General features: G+C 44.1%; 1 protein-coding gene across 3 annotated transcripts; it reads left to right on the top strand.

Annotated features, from left to right (window-relative positions):
* The first annotated feature begins 424 nt into the window (after nucleotides 1-424).
* sgpp2 (sphingosine-1-phosphate phosphatase 2) lies at nucleotides 425-18557 on the top strand. Of its 3 annotated transcripts, XM_049575503.1 has the most exons (5): nucleotides 425-756; nucleotides 2807-2968; nucleotides 11232-11411; nucleotides 15630-15719; nucleotides 17861-18557. In XM_049575503.1, the coding sequence occupies exons 1-5, from the start codon at nucleotides 541-543 to the stop codon at nucleotides 18404-18406; spliced, it is 1194 nt and encodes a 397-aa protein (XP_049431460.1). In that variant the 5' UTR covers nucleotides 425-540; the 3' UTR covers nucleotides 18407-18557. The 3 variants fall into 3 exon arrangements, with proteins under 3 accessions (XP_049431460.1, XP_049431462.1, XP_049431461.1); XM_049575505.1 differs by lacking the exon at nucleotides 11232-11411; XM_049575504.1 differs by lacking the exon at nucleotides 15630-15719.
* The last annotated feature ends 175 nt before the right edge of the window (nucleotides 18558-18732 follow it).

Below are 18732 nucleotides of genomic sequence, written 5' to 3'. Positions count from 1 at the left end.
CATAGTGATGGTGAATCATCTTTTAATAATGTAATCTTATTTCCCCTAAACCACATGTGTGCTTTGTGTCCAAAATGTTCATAGATCTGATTATTTACTGCAAATACATATGCAGAGTGATGGGTGCAGATAAAAGCTGCACTCTGCTCTCTTCTCTGGATATATATGATCAGTCATATCTCATGTTTAACAACTGAAACCAATATCAGCCTGGTTTTGGACCAATGAACTGCCTTCTTACTTTATAGCCTATACATTCATCAGCAATGTAAACATACTCCACCCTGCCATCACTGTTTAAATCATCCTTCCTCTTGCTCTACTGTGATAACACCATCCCAGTATAAAGGTCGGACAACTTTCTACTCCTGCAGACAACCTGTTCAGCCCACCTGTAGCCACGCCCCACTGCGCAAACCTGTGGCGCACACCTGCAGCCGCACCTATCCGGAGCTGTGCGCCCTGGCCGCGCAAATTTCCCCCTTCAGTTACTTCTCCTGCTCAGAGAATCCACATCAGCCTGCTCCTCTTCCACCTAACATGCTGGAGCTCCTGGCGTACCTCCACGACTCGGAGCTCGTGGCCCAGTTCCAGAGACGCTGCGGACTCTTCCTAGTCGACGCCGCGCATCACAGCAAAGAGAGGACGCGCGCTCCGGCTGGAACCCCAGTTCACGCAGAGGAACCACGTGGACAGCTGAAGGGAAGATGGGACCACCAGGATAAGAACTCAAACTATCAATACAAGCAGAATGGTGTAAGTTTAGTGACAAGTGCATTTGATTCCCCCATCGTTTAGATAATATCAAAGGCTTAAACTGACTTGTGGTGTCACAGCTCTGCTTCACATTACTATAGAACACTGCTGTGAAGGTTTATAGGAGTTAATAATGCGCTTAAAGGAACATTTAGATGTGTTAAAGATCATGCAAACCAAACAGTGACTGGCTTTTCTAGTTTGTCTGGGTGTCTGTCCGCCACCAGATCCTCATCTGCACAATGACTTACTGTGTGGGATGTTTGCATTCTTCTCTGTCTCCCTTTTCTTACGCAAACAACTTATTTAGGCTGTTGACAAAGTGGAGACAAACACAGTCAAGGTGTTTTCTGGCTTAGGGAGTCAGGACCCTGAGATAATGTGCAGTCAATGGAGCTCCTCCACAGAGGGGTGTTCAGAAGGGACATTGTTTTGTATTAATAAATCCACCAGGAGTCATCATGACAACTCAGCCTGTAACAGCTGTTGGGTAATGAACTCAGTTGCTCTGGAATATCTTTGTCAAGCTTCAGGTCTCATGAAAGATGCCTGTTGTGTTATGGGAAATGAAGGATCCAGCATTTTGGAGCTTGATGCATACAGTATGAGACAGAGGCCACATTCCGCAGGCATGTCAGAGTTGATTTGAGGACAGATTGTTCACACTGTTATTTGCAAGTGATCAGATTTGTGTGTCCTGATATCATCATGGGGTGAAACAACACAGGCATCAGTGACTACACAGCAGCACTGGTGACACAGCTTTCCAACACAGAAACATTACAGATGGAGTTACATCATTTTACCCTCCATGCAGTTGTGCCATCAAGTTGTACTGAATTTTATTTGGCGTCTGTTCACGGACTGTTGTTCTCAATGTTGTCCTCAGCTAGTAGCAGCATGCTTCCACCCAGCACTTCTGTCACTCTGGATTTGATGTCATCATGTGTCATGTTTAAAGACAATTTGAAATCCGATTGGAGTGTTCAGAACAGCTGGACAGAGTCACATCCGTGGATGTCCGATTGGAATCGCATTTCAAACCACCCCCTAATATGGTTCAGATCTGATTTGCAAAAATCAAATTTCATGTGGTTCTTTGCTGTCCAGACTCTCTCCAGTCGATCTGGATACGACCTGGATATGCCAAAAAACGGATCTGGGCTGGCAGTCTGAACAAGGCCTTAAAGTCTCGGCACTCATTTTGAATTTGTCTCTTGTGGGTCACCTAGCCATGGAATGCCAGTACTAAATTGTGCTTGGTATTTGTTCATGTGCAGCTTTGCACATTTGAATAGAAAAATCCAGTGCTTGCTGCTGCTGTAAACGATAAAATGTAATATAAAGAAGCTGTGAAAAAGGTGAGAGGCGTGTAGCCAACATAGGACACAACATAGTGTGACTGCAGTGTTGGCTGGCAGATGTAAACTGATCTGATACCGCTCCAGGAGGCGTCTTCAAGCGCCTGGTGCCATCATATTTTGTGGTTGATCTGTAGGTGCATTTCCAGCCACCTCTTCTTATGTGCATTTTCCGTTTGCTCTCACAAAAACCTGAGGGAAAAGCTCAAAAATACAAAAAAAATCTTGAGTTATCGCGAAAAAATATGCACTCTCGGGAGCTGGAAATGTTGGTGTATTATTAAAAGGTAAAAACGAGTAAGTGCTATGGGAACAGCCTCTGCAAATAAGTGATGATGCACATTGCATTGCAGCCACTGCACGCCGTCTTTGTTGTCTCTGGATGGCTTTTAACGCACATATCTACACAGGACTGTTACCAGAATTCTTCCAAGAGCACATAGCTGTAATATAAGTTGTTCAAAACCCTCTATTTCCATTGGCCACTGTGCTCTCTTGGTATGAAACAGCCATTGTTTCCCTTCGTTTAATGTTTGACTGGCACTCTTCTTCTGCAGTATATGTTGGCACCTGGCCGACTACTTTTCTCGGTGAACCAAAGCCCAACATTTGCATAACAGTAGTGGATGGATAGCACATGAATTGCATTTTAGTTTTGAAAATGTGGTTAAATTTTGTTTACTCTGCAGGGCTGCAGCAGGCCTCAGTACGAGGTGAGGAACCACCTGTTGCACTTCCTCTTCCTGCTCTCTGCAGGCCTAGGCCATGAAATCTTCTACATCACCTGCCTGCCATGCATACACTGGAACCTGGACCCGTTCCTGTGCCGACGCCTCATCAACATGTGGACCGTAAGTCACAGCTGGAGAGAAAATGTGTCTGTGCACTTCAGTCGTCTTCAGTCTGATGTCCGTTGGTGCCACAATGCCACCCCTCTTCTCTCTGCTCTTCATCTCTCCCTCTTCACCTTTCAACCTCCTTTCATCCTTCTCCCCCCTCCAGTGACCTGTCTCTGACACCATCGTGTTCATATATCCCCAGGCCTGGGGGCCAGTGGGGCCAGCCTGACCGGGGGCCCTTGACATGGTGAGAGGCCACACATGTGGACACATAAGTGGGAAAAAAAAGTCAAGGATCTCCCCTTTAGATTTTTGTTCTGACGGACTCCAGCACATTACAAGAGACCCTGAAAACATGTCAGATGTGATCCCAGAGGGAGTGTATTTGACACTCTGAGGGACACACAGTCACCCTCACTCTTGTACTGTGTGTGATAGGCAGTGTGTTTTTGTGCCCTTTGTGTCCCCGCCCCGAGCGCTTGGTGGGTGCCCTGCGTCTGAACCCCTTGTTTGGCCCCTCAGGGGAAGAGACACCATTCTTCTGGCATCCTGGCTGCACCAGGCCCTTGTGTGAACTCCTTTCAAACTCACATAAACACCAACACACACATGCTCGCACTCCCCGCCTCGCCTGCTAAACACACTCACTGCCCTCCCTCTAGTTAGGCATTACCAGCTTTACTCTGTGTTCTCCTCCCCCTAGTCTACCAGCAGAGTGTTTTATTGGCCTCATCAGCACTGTGAGCTTTCTCTCTCTGGACCGAACATTTGGTCTGTCAGCCCTCGGGGCGCTTCACCCCGCACTTCTAACAGCACCCTGCCATTGTGCTGGTGGAGTTATCTAAGGTTCATGGAGGGCTGTGCACTCTCTCTCTCTCCTCTGTCTCTGTCTCACACACAAATCTGGCAACTCACGCCAATGTTTGAAGTGCACCCATGCAAATTAAGACTTGTATGCATGAGCACACACATTGCAGGCCCATAACGGACACACACACTCATTATACACACATGGACCCCGGTGTCCTTCAGTACTCTGTGTTGGCTTTACTTGCAGGGTGACTTTGGTTGACTTAGAAAACAATAACTGTCATTAACCATATGGTCATGAATTACATTGCCGTGTTGTATGGTATTATTGTAGCATAGTGTTATGCAAATCACACACCTACTGTGCTGTTTGGAATATCAAAAATCCACTTACAGCATAGAGGGCACACACCATGACATGGAGAACTGCATGTAAAGTTTTGACGATGGCAGACGATGGTCACACTCAATGACAAAAACTCTTAACTCTCAGAAGACAATTTTTTCAGCTACACGGCCTTGGTACAGGATCAGCCAAACTCACGTCTGTGTCAAACTCATTGTAGTTCAGGGGCCACATACAGCACAATTTGATCCCAAGTGGGCCAGACAAATAAAACCACTGCATAATAACCCATAAATACCAACCCCTTCAAAGTTTTTCCACCTTTTTTTAGTGCAAAGATTTTCATTCTGTAAAATGCTGAACAGCCTGCGATGTCCTCAAAACAATATGTGCAAATTCAACAGTATGTCTCAGTTTTTCCACATTCAGTCAGTCTACTAATCACCGTCATTACATGTGCATTTTATCCCTAACTGTCCACTAAAATGGAAGCTATTGAAGAGGCAGGTTAAGTCATCACCCGCCTTACAAACCATTTACAAATCTAAAGTTTTGTCAGTGCCTTAGCAGCAGGGTGCCACCCATATTGTTTTAAGATAAAAGTCTGAGGCAGATTCTTTTATACTGAAGCGGCTGCTTCAGGGAGCTGAGCTGAAAGGCGAAGCTTTCGATTTACTGCTCCATCTACGTCCCAACCCTCACCTATGGTCATGAGCTCTGGGTAGTGACCAAAAGAATGAGATCGCGGATACAAGTGGCCGAAATGAGTTTCCTCCGTGGGGTGTCTGGGCTCAGCCTTAGAGATAGGGTGAGGAGCTCAGACATCCGGAGGGAGCTTGGAGTGGAGCTGCTGCTCCTTCATGTCGAAAGGGGTCAGTTGAGGTGGTTCAGACATCTGATCAGTATCCTACAGGCACGTCCAACTCGTAGGAGGCCCCGGGGCAGACCCAGAACATGCTGGAGGGATTACATATCTAATCTGGCCTGGGAACTCGGGGTCCCCTAGGAGGAGCTGGAAAGTGTTGCTGGGAAGAGGGACGTCTGGGGTGCTTTGCTTGGCCTGGTGCCCCTTGACCCTGCCCTGGATAAATGGACAAAAATGGATGGATGGATTTTCTCGCATGCAGAGACAGAGAATCCGAAAATTCTTGATGAACTGAAGTCATAGGAGTCACACAACTTGTGCATCATAATCCAAGTCTCATTTATCCACTGTTATGCTCTGTACTTCCCAAACAGACACGACAAGATAGCATAACGTGGTTGGTACCAGTGCAGGCCTTAGATCCTCGAGTTTAATATGATAACTGTGTCTTCACTGTAGCTTTAAAACTGAGCCGATACAGCAGGTTTATTCGATGCTTTGATGACGTTTGCCCATCGCCTCTTTGCTCCTTTCATCGTATTGTCTTTCTGCACCCTGACTGTTACTTTAGGAGTCCCTGATTTTTGGGTGAAAATCTACCATTGCAGTAGACTTAGACTTGTTGCTCTACATATTCAGAGTGCTTAAAAACAATTTGCAGTTAATGAGGTTATTCTTTGCATCAGTGGAGACTTGCAGACCCACTCAGCAAAAAACAATAACTGCACAAAACTCTGGAAAAGCCACATTCCAAAAAGCACATATATAAAAGTTTCTAAAGGAACACCAGAGGATTGTATGTCAGCGAGCAGGCCAGTAAAGGCCGAGCAAAACTTTAAAATTGGCCCCAGAAGAAATTCTCCTGCCTCATTAAGGCGATCTCAGTAAATTGCAGGAGCCACGCTGTAGGGATTTGGCATATTGGCTCCACAGTCATATTACGGAGGAACTATTACATATCTGCAGAAAATAAGTTCAAGAGAGCAGGCAGCGGCATCACTCCCAAAATACCCATTGTGTAAATGGACCTCTATTATGTGCTCTTGATGAGTTTCACAGTCGGTAACGTTAAACTTCTGGTAGCTTTTATGTTAAAGACGAAGATCTTTATGAAGCAGAATGTGTCATTCTCAGATATGTTGCTGTTTTGTGTACACAGATGATTTTTATATCACTTAGAATTGACCCTAAGAGTGAAATTCATTAGCACCAGTGTTGAGAGAAGCTTTCAGAAATATAATTCTGTTAGCACAACTGTGTAGTTCCCAGTACATTGGTGGTCACTGGGCTGCTCTGCATCTTCCATTTCTCCATTTTCTCCACACAAACAGTGACCTCTGCACTAGCCTCTCTTCCCCACACACACACACAGTCCCACACACACTCTATGTTGACAGATCAAAGTCCAAAGCAGCACTGGCCTCGATCAATACACTTATTCACGAGGAAACACACACTCACGCACAGCTATCTGTCTGCATGTGTGTCTTGACCTGTCTTTAACTCTTCCCTTAATGTGACCAGACTGCGCCTGGCTCAGTCATTTGATGTCGCTCATACAAAGGCACCAATGAGACGCTGGCCCGTGAGGCAGCTGAATATCATGTTTGTGTTGATGGTGAGTGCACGGGGTGGGGCGAGGGTATCATATCATGCAAGCACTTGAACTGGTAGGCAGATTCATTGTGTGAAGGCAGAGGGGCGGGGGGCACAGTGGATGGTGCGCACACAGTATGGCTCGTTGTATGAATACACAGTCGTGGTGAATGGATGGGGTCAGACGTGTTGAATGGGTTCACCATTGTCTGTCCACTGTTTATTGTCCACTTCATTGTACCAAATATTCGCTCTGGGTGCGAGTGTGTAGGTACAGTGTAGGTAGATGCAAATATTGGAATAATAAAGTTTATGTTCATGCATGACCGGAGGACGAGGACAGATGGGAAAGAAAGGTTTAGCTATGGGAAATAACAAGCCATTAGTGTTGGAGGGTTCAGTCTCATTATCTCCCTGAGTTATGCTTACTGAGCGTATTCTCTGTCTTTTGGCCAAAAGTATGCAGACAGGAGTGTCCACATACTTTTGGTCTGGGGCTATTCAGACTATGGAGCTCGAGGCTGTTAGCCTGCCTTAGCACAAACACTGTAGGCAGCAGAAAACTGCCAGCCTGACTCTATCCAAAGATGAAAAAAGTATGCCTACCACAACCTCTAAAGCTCAGTCATTAACACACTTTAACTTGTTTCTTTAATCTGTGAACAGACTGAAAGTAAAAATGCCAATTTGCAGTTTTTACCAGAAGTTGCGTGCTGTGTCCTGGCTATTTCTTGGCTGAGCACAACATCCCAGAGTCTTGTCTTTACTGTGAGACCCTCGGTGGGGATTTCTGGGAGAATTTTTAAGGAACTTTACAGCCATTTTAGAGCATTCGGAACAAAAATCTTAGATTAGGGGTTCACAGAGTTTGTATGCTCTTTTAGGGAGCCAGCATATGACTGAGAGCCGCACAGGAAAAGTGCACATGCTATCACTTTTTTATGACGTTTATAATGACATGCTAACATGCTACAAAAACTGTCGACAGTGTTCTAGCATACATATGATTCATTTTACATTCCAATTTCCACTTAAATACATTTGAACATAATGAAATAGGGAGACAATATGGTGTTTGAACCAACAGTAATAATAATGGCAACGTGTCAAGTTAATTTATGATTATGATTATGATTATGATTACGGTGGTGAGTGTTTGTCTGTCGTGGCGGCATAGCGTTTTTTCTTTATGTATTTTTCATCAATATATTTGGGGGGCACATATGGATATTGGGGAGGTTATGTCCCCCCAGTATATATATTATAATTACTGTCTAGATTTTGTGCATGTTAGCAAGCTGACATTAGCATTTAGCTCAAAGCACTTGTAATTACAGCCACACAGAGTTGTTAGCATAGCGAGACGCTTATACCTCTCATTCATTGTTTAACTCGACTCATCTCAACTCACTCTATTGCGGAGAGTACCCCCTTTAGCTAATCGCCATGGCGACGTTGCATGTAACAGCTGTGACATCATCTTCAACAAGACACTTGCTAAAACCAGTTAATTAGCAAACAAAAAGAGGAACATCTGCACTTTATCGATTGCACAGCATAGTGTACAGCATAGTTTTGTGTTATTCTTTAAATTCTGGGTTGAGTGAATAAAAAATTGATGGTCGCTATTGATGGTAGCTTGGCTAGGTGTATATTTGAACCTCGGACAGAGCCAGTTAGACCCTCTCCCCATTTAAGTGTGACATTCTATCAAACCATTTCAAATTTTATTTGTTTAGCATCTTTCATACAGGTTAGTGTAGTTTGAGAGCTTCAAAGATGACTGACAAGCCGATAATAAGACCACAAAAACAACAAAAAAAGATTCCTATGAAACAATGTAACACTCTGAGAGCAGTGCATCTGAGCCAATAAACATGATGAAAAGGTAACAGAATAGATTCAAAATCTGTAGTTACGGTGATAGTGGAGTGGTAAATGTCCACGTGCTCAAAGCCAGGTTAATAAAGGCGTGTTTTCATCGGTTTGTTTTGAAAGAATTGACCAGCGAGCCCTAAATCGTGACCTCAACCCCATCCACCACCTTTGGGATGAGCTGAGACACTAAACAGTTAGGCAGGCTTTATTACGGAATCAGCCAATACTTGTATTGCCCCGACGTAAGACTAAAGTCTAGTTCACATTACAAGATTTTCACCCTGATTTTGCGTCGCGGAGACTATCGTAATCTTTTCAGTGTTCATACCTGGCGATGTGTGTTTCTGTCAGCGGGAGTCTCGCCAACTGCGTTACGACCTGTGTGTGCACACCACAAGATTTCTCCACCAAGCCCTCGCCGACAGAGCCCCAGATAACGCAGTGACGTCACCAAACTTGGAGACGACACATCATAAGGCATGGATATTCTTCAGTGTTGAATCAGATCTGCCTCCAGGGCCTGGGTCCAAACACAACGCGCTCCCTGTAATCCTGTGGACGCCGCCATTGTTGTTGTTGCTTGCCAGGTTGTCAGTGTTGCCAGATCTTGGGAGAGAAACAAGCAAGCAGGGCTATGGAAACAAGCCCAAAAGAAGCAACTATCATGCATTTAAATAACTTATTAGACGGATATATATAGAGGAAGGTGATGTTTAGAGAGCAAGCCCAAATAAGCAACTCCACTTTAGAAACAAGCCCAAAGTCGCGGCTAATTAGCAGACCTGGCAACCCTGCGGCTTGTCCTCCTCCCATTTCTTTCAGCCTCCTGCGTGCTGATGTGGGATGTATCCCGCCTCTCATTGGCTGATGCTCTTTGTCAGTCGTGTCACACTTCTCCAGTTTTCTAGCATGCCAGATATCCAGTCCCAGTCACAGATGAGGGGGCGACTCGCTCGTAGGCTTGTTCACACATGAGGACCCGTCGTGGCAGACTATCTGCCGACTCACCTCCGACCCAAGGTGGCTGTCAAGATCCTCTGTGACGTCAAAACCGTGGTGAAAATCGTGTAATGTGAGCTAGGCTTAAGAGGGACCAGGAGCAAATTCCTGCAGCCAGTTTCATAAATCTCTGCTTCCACTTTTCAGCGACATCTTTTCAAAGTTATGGCAGCCTATGAATTCCCACGGTTTTAAAATGAGAGATAATGTTCTGGTGTTCACATATTTTTGGCCACTTTGTGTACTCCATAATCTCCCCTGTCTCTCCCTCTCTATCGGTGTACCTTTATGTGCCCACAAGTTGCTGCACTAACAGCAGGTCAGCAGACATACTTCTATATCTCATTTGCCATGGTAACAAGCATTTCCTGATTACAGTGTCAGCAGAGATGGTAATAACAACCTCTCTATTCTCTCCCTTAAACACACACATTAGTGTCCTGTTCGCTCTCTGTGCGCTGCCTCCCTGCTCCTCGCTAAGACAGCCATTCATTAAATATACAAGGCAGAGCTTTAAATAAACCTGGAGCTGGAGCAGGCTGCCCCTCTGAGGGCCGCTGGGGATCTCATGAAAGAGAATAGGCAGCACATTTGGCAGGACACACACACACACACCAATACCTTTACACCACCACTACACACACACACACACACACACACACACACACACACACACACACACCTTGCACAGAGTGTGTCATTCTGTCAAGAGCCCTCTGTCTGACCCCGCCGGCTGAAGACGCTGTGTCAGCACACACTGCCTTCTTCAATTCTCAGTTTCTTACAATAGATTTTGTTTCTGTGTGACTGCAGCATCTGCACTTTATACCAGGGTGGGTCTCCACTCTCGTACAGTTCCTTTTTTTGTGGAGTGGGAATGGTGATTACTTATTTATAAGGCTGTGTGGTTAGTTTTAGCCCATACCCTGATCAGGATTTTACTTCCTCTACTCATTATTTTATTATCATCTTCCTCCATCTCTAATTTCTGCTTTTGTGGCCAGCACACTGCGGCACTGTGCACTCCTTTCTGCTATTTAACTGCAATGGTGCTGTCAACTTATTCATGCCAAGTATAGATGATAAATCTGTTCCATGATGCCAAAAATACACTTTACATTTTGTGCATTCCTTAACCCTTTGAAACCAAAGCAAATTGGCTTGATTTCTTTCAACAAAAAAAAATTGGGAAGAAGGCAATGAGCAACAAAAAAATAAATGACCCAAAAATTTACAAGACTTTGGAAAAATAAAAAATAGAAATTTGTGAAAAAAGAAAGAAAGAAGGACAGAAGTTAAAAACAAACTAACAAGGGAATGGCTTAAGAAAATGCTCAAAAAATTATAATTCTGTGACATAATTGTTTTGTTAGTTTTTCTCAAGCTTTTTTCTTTTTTTCCATATTTTTTAATTATAATGTTCCAATTTGTTTTTCAGTTTGTGGGATATTTTTTACCAAGTTGCCTTTTTTCCCCATGTTTTTGAAAGAAATTGCACCAATTTGCTCGTGTTAAATGGTTTAAATACTTGTGAAAGATCTCTGAAAGCAGCACAAGAAAACTGATGTCGCTCCAGGTTTCAAAGGGTTAAATAAGGAAAGATAACATCACGGTTCTTACAAGCACTACAACTTAATCAGAGTTCAATCAAATCAGTGTGAAATCTGATTAAACTGTAGCATTTTGATGAAAGCAAACATTTATAAAACATTAAAAATAGAAATATAATAGAAGATATTCAACCCTGCATCCAGAGACACTTGTCCTCTCTCCTCCCACAGCTGGTGATGTACATCGGCCAGTTGATGAAGGATGTGCTGAAGCTGCCTCGCCCCCTCTCACCCCCCGTGGTCAAGCTGGAGATGCGCGTTGATGCCGAGTACGGGCTGCCCTCCACCCACGCCATGGCCGCCACCGCCATCTCCTTCACGGTTTTACTGAGCGCTCAGTCCAGGATTCAGGTGGGCATCGCTGATGGCTCCGATTAAGCATTTGAAATCTGAGCAAAGTGGCTTCAACATGGAAAGAAGGCAATGCGTGATGAAAGAAGAAATGACCCAAAAATAGCAAGAAATTAGTAAAAAGGAAAAATTAAAACAAGAAAATTAGTAAAAAAAAAAAAAAGAAAAAAGAAAAGAAAACTTAAATTACCTAAGAAAAGTGCTAAAAAAATTATAATTCTGTATCACGATTTTTTTTTTATGTTTTTTTCTAGCTTTTTTCTTTTTCCCCATTTTTAAAAAAAAATAATTTTCTAAATCACTGCAATTTGTGGGATATTTCTTACCAAGTTGCCTTTTTCCCCATGTTTTTGAAAGAAATTGCACCAATTTGCTCGTGTTCCATGGTTTAAATACTTGCAAAAGGTGCCTGAAAGCAGCACAAGGAAAGTGATGTCACTCCAGGTTTCAAAGGGAACCAGCTCAAAGGTTCTTTTGGCAGTTGTGAGATACAGTACTTAGTCACAAATATGATATTGCTTAGTAAATGATATGTTTAACGAATATATTATGCTCTGTGAGATGGTTTCAGCCGCATCTCATGGTCTTCATCAGCAAATGGATCTGGCTGGGGTCCAAAACAGGCCGCAGCATCGACTGTGAAGGTGTTAGAGTCGTCATTCATCACGAGTAGAGTGATCAAAAAGACTGTTGATATCCACAGTCAAAGACCAGTCTTGAGCAGGGAATCCCCTCCATATATAACCGTCTCACATGACCAACGTCTCATGCTGCCTTCCATGTGTGTCGGAAGTCGGAGCTGGGAATGATGTCACACCCGAACTGACTGTGTTCCAGTGCAATAAGTCGGAAAACCAAGATGTTGTTTACAATGCCACTTGCAGCTAGGTCGTCCATTGTTAGCAATACCAATTAATCACAGCACTGTAGCAACATGTCTACAGAGAGAAGTTGCATGGTACTGTGTGTACAGCTATTTTAAGGAGACACAAATAAGACAGAAGTGCTAATAAACAGTAGAATACCACAGCTTACACTACTGCTGATGCACTGAGCACCAATCTTGGAATTCAAGGTCATGTTTGTGAGGTTTCTCCGACTTTCTGAGTCAGAAATTTGACTTAAAGGGGGGCATTCCAGTTGAGACTTCCAATTGGGAATTGGGAAATTCCGACTTCCCATTACAAATGGCCTGCACCATATCCATATATGGTGCCCAGAGGATGAAGCCTAATGACTTTGGGGATCCTCTGACTTGATATTTCTCTAAAGTCATCACTAGGTTGACATTAAGTGAAATGTCTTCTATTGGGTGTCCATGAAATTTGGTTTAGACTTACATGTTTCCGTCAGGGAACATCTTAAGGTCTGCTTTAGGGTCAAAACATTATACTATTTTTTCAAGACTTCAGTCTTTAGTTGACACTTTTTGTTTTAGTGAAATGTCTTGACAGCTTTTGGACGGCCTGCCACAAAATTTGGTGGAGACATTCATATGGTCCCCTCATGAGGAATTATCATAATACTGATGATCCCTTAACTTTTCCTCATTTTCCAATACCTTTGTTCCTGACCAAATACCTGCAGATTGAATGACATTCCCATCAGCCACTGCTGTGTGTTCTGTGTAGATTAGCAAATGTTAGCATGCTAACAAGCTAAACTAATGCTCTGTCCCAAATCGCGTACTTCTGTACTTACACTTAATATTTTGAGTGCATAAGTGTGTTCACACTGAGAAGTATGGAAAAATGCAGTGCACTATGAGTACCCGGATGGTGCACTCAAAACGGTCAAGAAGATGAGTGTGGAACTATGGACACTTCTCTCCCTCAATGGTCGCCATCTTGGCTATGTAGCAGAAGGGGAGGGACCACTTTTCAAACTGAAAATGGCGGCTGAGGACTGTGTGACCGCGAACGTTGCTGCATTGTACAAATACATGTGTTTTTTGCACCAAGCACCACTATACTGTTGTCGGTTATAGGCCAGCAGTATGTTTATTAGGTTAATTTAGCAGTCTGTAATGATTTTGTACCGCGAATGCTGATGCTAGTTTGCTGACTAGCTCATTTGCGGTCATCATTTCCGGTGAGTACACAACGGCTGTGTTTGGTTTGAGACAACACTACCTTGTCGAAATTCGGGCACTACACCAATGAGTAGTGCACATAGTATACTACATGGAAGCGTACTGACGAAAGTATGTGATTTGAGACACACCATAACATTATTGAATGTAAGCATGTTACATGTTAGCATTGTAAATGTAGATGGTAAATGGATTTGCATTTGTAAAGCACCGTTCTGGTTTTCACTCTACTCAAAGCACCTTACACTACACGCCACCTTCACTCATTCACACACACATTCATGCACTGATGTCCGAGGCTAATCATACAGGATGCCACCTTCTACTCAGTTACATTTACACACACTCAACTTGGAGCTCAATTCTGAATTCAGTGTCTTGCCTAAGGATACTTCGACATTCGGACTGGAGGACCTGGGGATCGAACTGGTGATCTTCTGATTAGTGGACAACCCGCTGTTCTCCTGAACCTCAGCTCACCAAAGCTACAACATCAGTCTGATATTTAGAGAGTTATGAAAATGACTGAACAGACTTCCTTGATTGGCAACTGTGATATTATTACCAAAGCTGGGACAGCTAACGGTCACACTACTCATTACTATAAAAAAAAATGATATTACCACCACTGCTGCCTGCAAATGATGTGCTCAGATCTCATTAGAGCCAGCACAGGCTAAGTGGCTGTTGAACTGTAATTGTGACAATAGGTGTCTCATTAGCAGTGCTATTAAATCGCTATTGAATTTGATGAATTCCTTTAAAGACTAGCGAGGCACCAGTTAGTGTTAAATCAGTCGATCCAGCTCACTCGAGTCAAAGTGTTGAAGGCAAAGAGTTTGAGGCAGTGGGAGGCTGCGGAGGGCAGCCAGCTCACTGGCGTCTGAGTGGGATGAAGGGAGTGGCCCTGCTGTCCATCACCAGGTCCTGACTGGGCTGTTGGACAATGGGCAGGGAGGGGCGGGGCCAGCAGTCACCATCAGTCACCATCAGCCACACCCGTCGAGCTGCTGTTTGGTCCTCTGATGGACTCGACTGAGTCAATGACTGTCAGTCCACATCTCCTCCTCCTGACTCTTCCTCTCTTTATCTCTCACACTCTACGGCCAAGTCAATAAAACACTCAGCGGCTCAATCATAGGTCGTCCTAATCAAGCTCTGTGTTTAAATGAAGAGCTGAGTGACTACTTTAGTCAGTAGTTTACAGCCTCCTCAGCTGTCAGCCTGATTTGTGCTCACAGCATTTCAGCTACTTGCTTAATTTTCTCACTGTGTCATCCTCAAGGTCAGCGAAATCATCTCAGCTTGAGACAGCCCGTGTACAGTAAGGCATTTAACTGTGGCCTGAAATTCCTCAAGGATTCCCCTGAAAGAAAAGAGCACGCATAGCTTCAGATGAGTAGCCGGCTGTTGCAGAGGCTCCTGAATACCCACAGGGCCTCGGGGCAGCTCGCCCAGTTCCCGGAGCAGGTCGGAGGTCACGACAGTCAATCACAGAGTGACCCCCTCCTGTCCCCGGCATCCTTTGTGGCCATTGAAAAAAAACCCTCTCTTCATGAACTACCAGTGAATAGGCTTCCAGCTGCAAAAGACAGGAAAAGACACAGGAAAAAAGGCAAGAGAGGAGGGGGGGCACAGGAGGGGAGGGCAGAGGAGGTGAATGAATACACAAGGCCTCTCTTCTCACTGTTATTGAAATGGAGCGGGGAACAAAACCTGCCGCCGTAGGTAAAGGAGGGAGGGGAGAGAGGATGGAGAGACAGTAGAGGAATAAAGGAGCGGTGAATTGATGACAGGCAGTACGTCAACCCGGCAAAGTGGATAAGCGGCAGAAAGAGGAGGTACACGTCGCCATTATGAGGATTGACGAATGGACGATTTGATCAAAAACTAACAGGAAAAAGAGGAGGAAGGTTAAAAAGAAGCACTGAACAACAACTGCTCTTGTGTTTCCACTCAGGAATGTCAGGAATCTGAGACACATGACACATGACATTCTGCTCTCACAGATTTCATCTTTTATCTCCCTAATCAGGGTGGTGGTGTTTGTCATTGTGTGTGTGTGACGTATCCACAGATCAGACGCTGCGATGGTTAGTGATCTCAGTGTTTTGTTTTTGTCACAGTTCCAGTTCGAGGTGGGTTTGCTGATCGCACTGACACTGTCGTCTTTGGTGTGTCTGAGCCGCCTCTACACCGGCATGCACTCAGTTTTGGTGAGCTAGTCCCCCATACACGCACGCATGCACGCACGCACGCTCACACTCATATACTCGAGCATAAAACATTCAAGCTCAACGCAGGATTCATAATTCATATCTGTGTCTGGTTAAACTGTCTGGCTGAGGCTTTGATCCAAGACTCATAACTCAGGAGACACTTTATGTTGCCTTCATTTCATTTGAAAATCACGACGCTGTAATATGAAGCTATAAAAGTTATTAAATCAGTCATGTTTAAGCACACATTAGTCAGGGTGACCTCATCACTGAAAAACTTCTGTATGAGGAATATTTTTTCATACATATACAAAAAAATTTGTGGAACGTGCATATTCACGTTCTTGCTGAGGGTTAGATGAGAAGTTTAATACCACTCTCATATCTGTCCACCAAAGCCAACAGCCAGTAGGTAACAAATACACAGATCAGCACCATGAGAGTGGTATTGATCTTGTCCTCTACTCTTGGCAGGAAAGGGGAAAAATGTATTTTGAGCTACTGTTAGAAAGACAAGATCAAGAATTCATATTTTTCCTCTGTGCTGTTTATTAATCTAGATTGCTTTCATATGAGTTGCTGAATGTGGGAGATATTGGCCATGGCGATGTCTGCCTTCTCTTGAGTATAATGGAACTAGATGGCCCTCAGCGTGTGGTACTCAAAACACCAAAATAAAAATTCAAAAAAATAAAGATGAAAAAAAGAGTGATTAAAAAATATCTAATTAATTACATGCTCTATGATTAATCTAAATTAATGGCATACATCAGTTTTTGCTGTTGAAGTATTTTTAAAAAATTCAATTCAAACAAACTTGGACAAATGTGTCGTGGTAAAGCTGCTGCATTTTGGACACAATTGTCCCCCTGTCCTCTACCACCCAAACTGGTCTGCAGTCCATTTTGCAAGGTTGTTAGTCACTCACAGGTAGAGTTGTACCGATACTGATACCAGTATCAGAAATGCCTCTGATACTGCCTAAAATGCGGTATCGGGTATCAGCGAGTACAGCCTATGACCGATCCGATACCACACCAAATTGTGTGGCTGCACTTTAACCTGTGTCAACACTGGATAATAATAATAAAAAAAAAGTTTTATGGCATTCATTCTACTATTATGTATTTATTTCTTAATATTTTACATCGAGTTTTAGGAGTTGAGACATAGAACAATTCATATCCCATCCATTTTTATTTTACGTGCTGGTATCGGATCAGTACTCGGTATCGGCAGATACCTAAGGTTCAGGGATCGGAATTGGTATCGGGAAGGAAAAAGTGGTATCGGTACATCTCTACTCACAGGTAGACTTGCTCAGTCTGAACACCTAGTTGAGTGTGGCTCCACGAGGCTAAATGCTAGTGCTAGCATCAGAGGCTGTGCTAGCTCGGACGTTCAGGTTCGCTGCTAAATTCTTTACGTTGAGGTGATATTCAGGCTTGCGGGACTTCGATGGTATGAAAATTTCTCACTGCTGAAATCGCAGAGAACGGTGCTCCTATCAACAGTTCCACTGGGCGTTTTTTAAAATGTAAATGTTCCATTCACGGGGCCGAGCAGCGTCGTCTCATCTGCCTCCATCATTTGACAGCCCTAAATAATAATACTTATTATTATCATGACCGGGTCACTCGAAATAATCCACACACCTTGTTGTGAGCAGTTTCATGTAGGAACCATTTTCTTCCTACTGAACTACACCTGTCAACTGTGTAGAAGGAAGTGTGCATCTGCTGCAAGCTTACCTAGCTAGCTAACGTTATACCTCACGCCATCACAAGCCTATTGTCCATGAGTAGATGCACACTTCCTTCCACAGTGCGATATGGTTGAAGGGGGTAGTTTGGTAGGACAATAGATCTACTGCTCATAACAAGGTCTGTAACTGGGTCATGATTTCTGGAAAGAGACAATACTGTTGAATTTTTAAATGTATTTCTTCAGCGCTTTGAGCACCACAAGCTGAGTGCCATCTTGTTTCATTATATTCAAGAGAAGGCAGACATCTCTACGGCCAGTATCTCCAACACCCGGCAGCTCACGCCAAAACAATCCAAATGTATTTTTGATTTGGGGGTGAACTGTCCCTTTAAGCATTCCAGCTCAAAATGTTGTCATTCTTCTGCTTTCAGGATGTGATCTGTGGCGCTTTGATCTCAGCCATCATCTTGTTCCTCACTTACCCGTACTGGGAAACCTTCGACAACTTCCAGCTCCGGAGCAGCATCTCCCCCGTCGTGGCGTTGTCTCTGCTCCTCTTCCTCAGCTACACGTACCCAGAGCTGGACCATTACAGCCCCACGCGGGGGGATACGACCACCATTCTCGGGGTCGGGGCCGGGTGCTCTGTGGGATACTGGGTGAATGAGCAGCTGGGGGAGACTTTTGAGCCCAAGGGGGTGCTTCCTGTACCCCTACCCACACTGACGCTGACTGTCCTGGCACTGGGTGCTGCTCGCTTCGTGGTGGGAGTTGTAGCCTTAGTGGGAACTCGGCAGGTGGTGAAGACACTGAGCCTGCAGGTGTTGTACGCATGGTACAGAGTGCCAAAAAGTGACGACAGTGCCAGGAGGAAGCGAGAGATCGAGGTGCCGTATAAGTTTGTCACGTACACAGCTGTTGGACTTGTTAATTCGATACTGGTCAATAGAGTCTTCATTCTACTGGGGATACTATGACCTATTAACACAAGACTGATGTATAAATGACCTGAACTGAACAATTTACCTCATATTTATTTCACTGTGTATCAAATGACCTTTTTTTTTTTTTTTACATGCTAATTTTCTTACACAAGAAGCTTTTGCTGGGCATAATTCACAAGAGTGTACTTGTAACTAAGCTGAAAGCAAATAAAATGTTTTGCTCACGTAGCAATGAAGTTTTTATGACTTCCCAGTTCGATCGTTATTTGATTTGTGTAGTCAAGGCTGTAGCGCTGAGTTATTGCTGTGCTGCGTATTACAGAGGCCACACATGCCAAAACATTTCCACATTAAGAAGA

The sequence above is a fragment of the Epinephelus fuscoguttatus genome, linkage group LG5 (assembly GCF_011397635.1).
Source record: "Epinephelus fuscoguttatus linkage group LG5, E.fuscoguttatus.final_Chr_v1".
Lineage (NCBI taxonomy): Eukaryota > Metazoa > Chordata > Actinopteri > Perciformes > Serranidae > Epinephelus > Epinephelus fuscoguttatus.
Note: the sequence above shows the minus strand (reverse complement) of the source record. Positions and strands in the feature narration are given on the sequence as shown.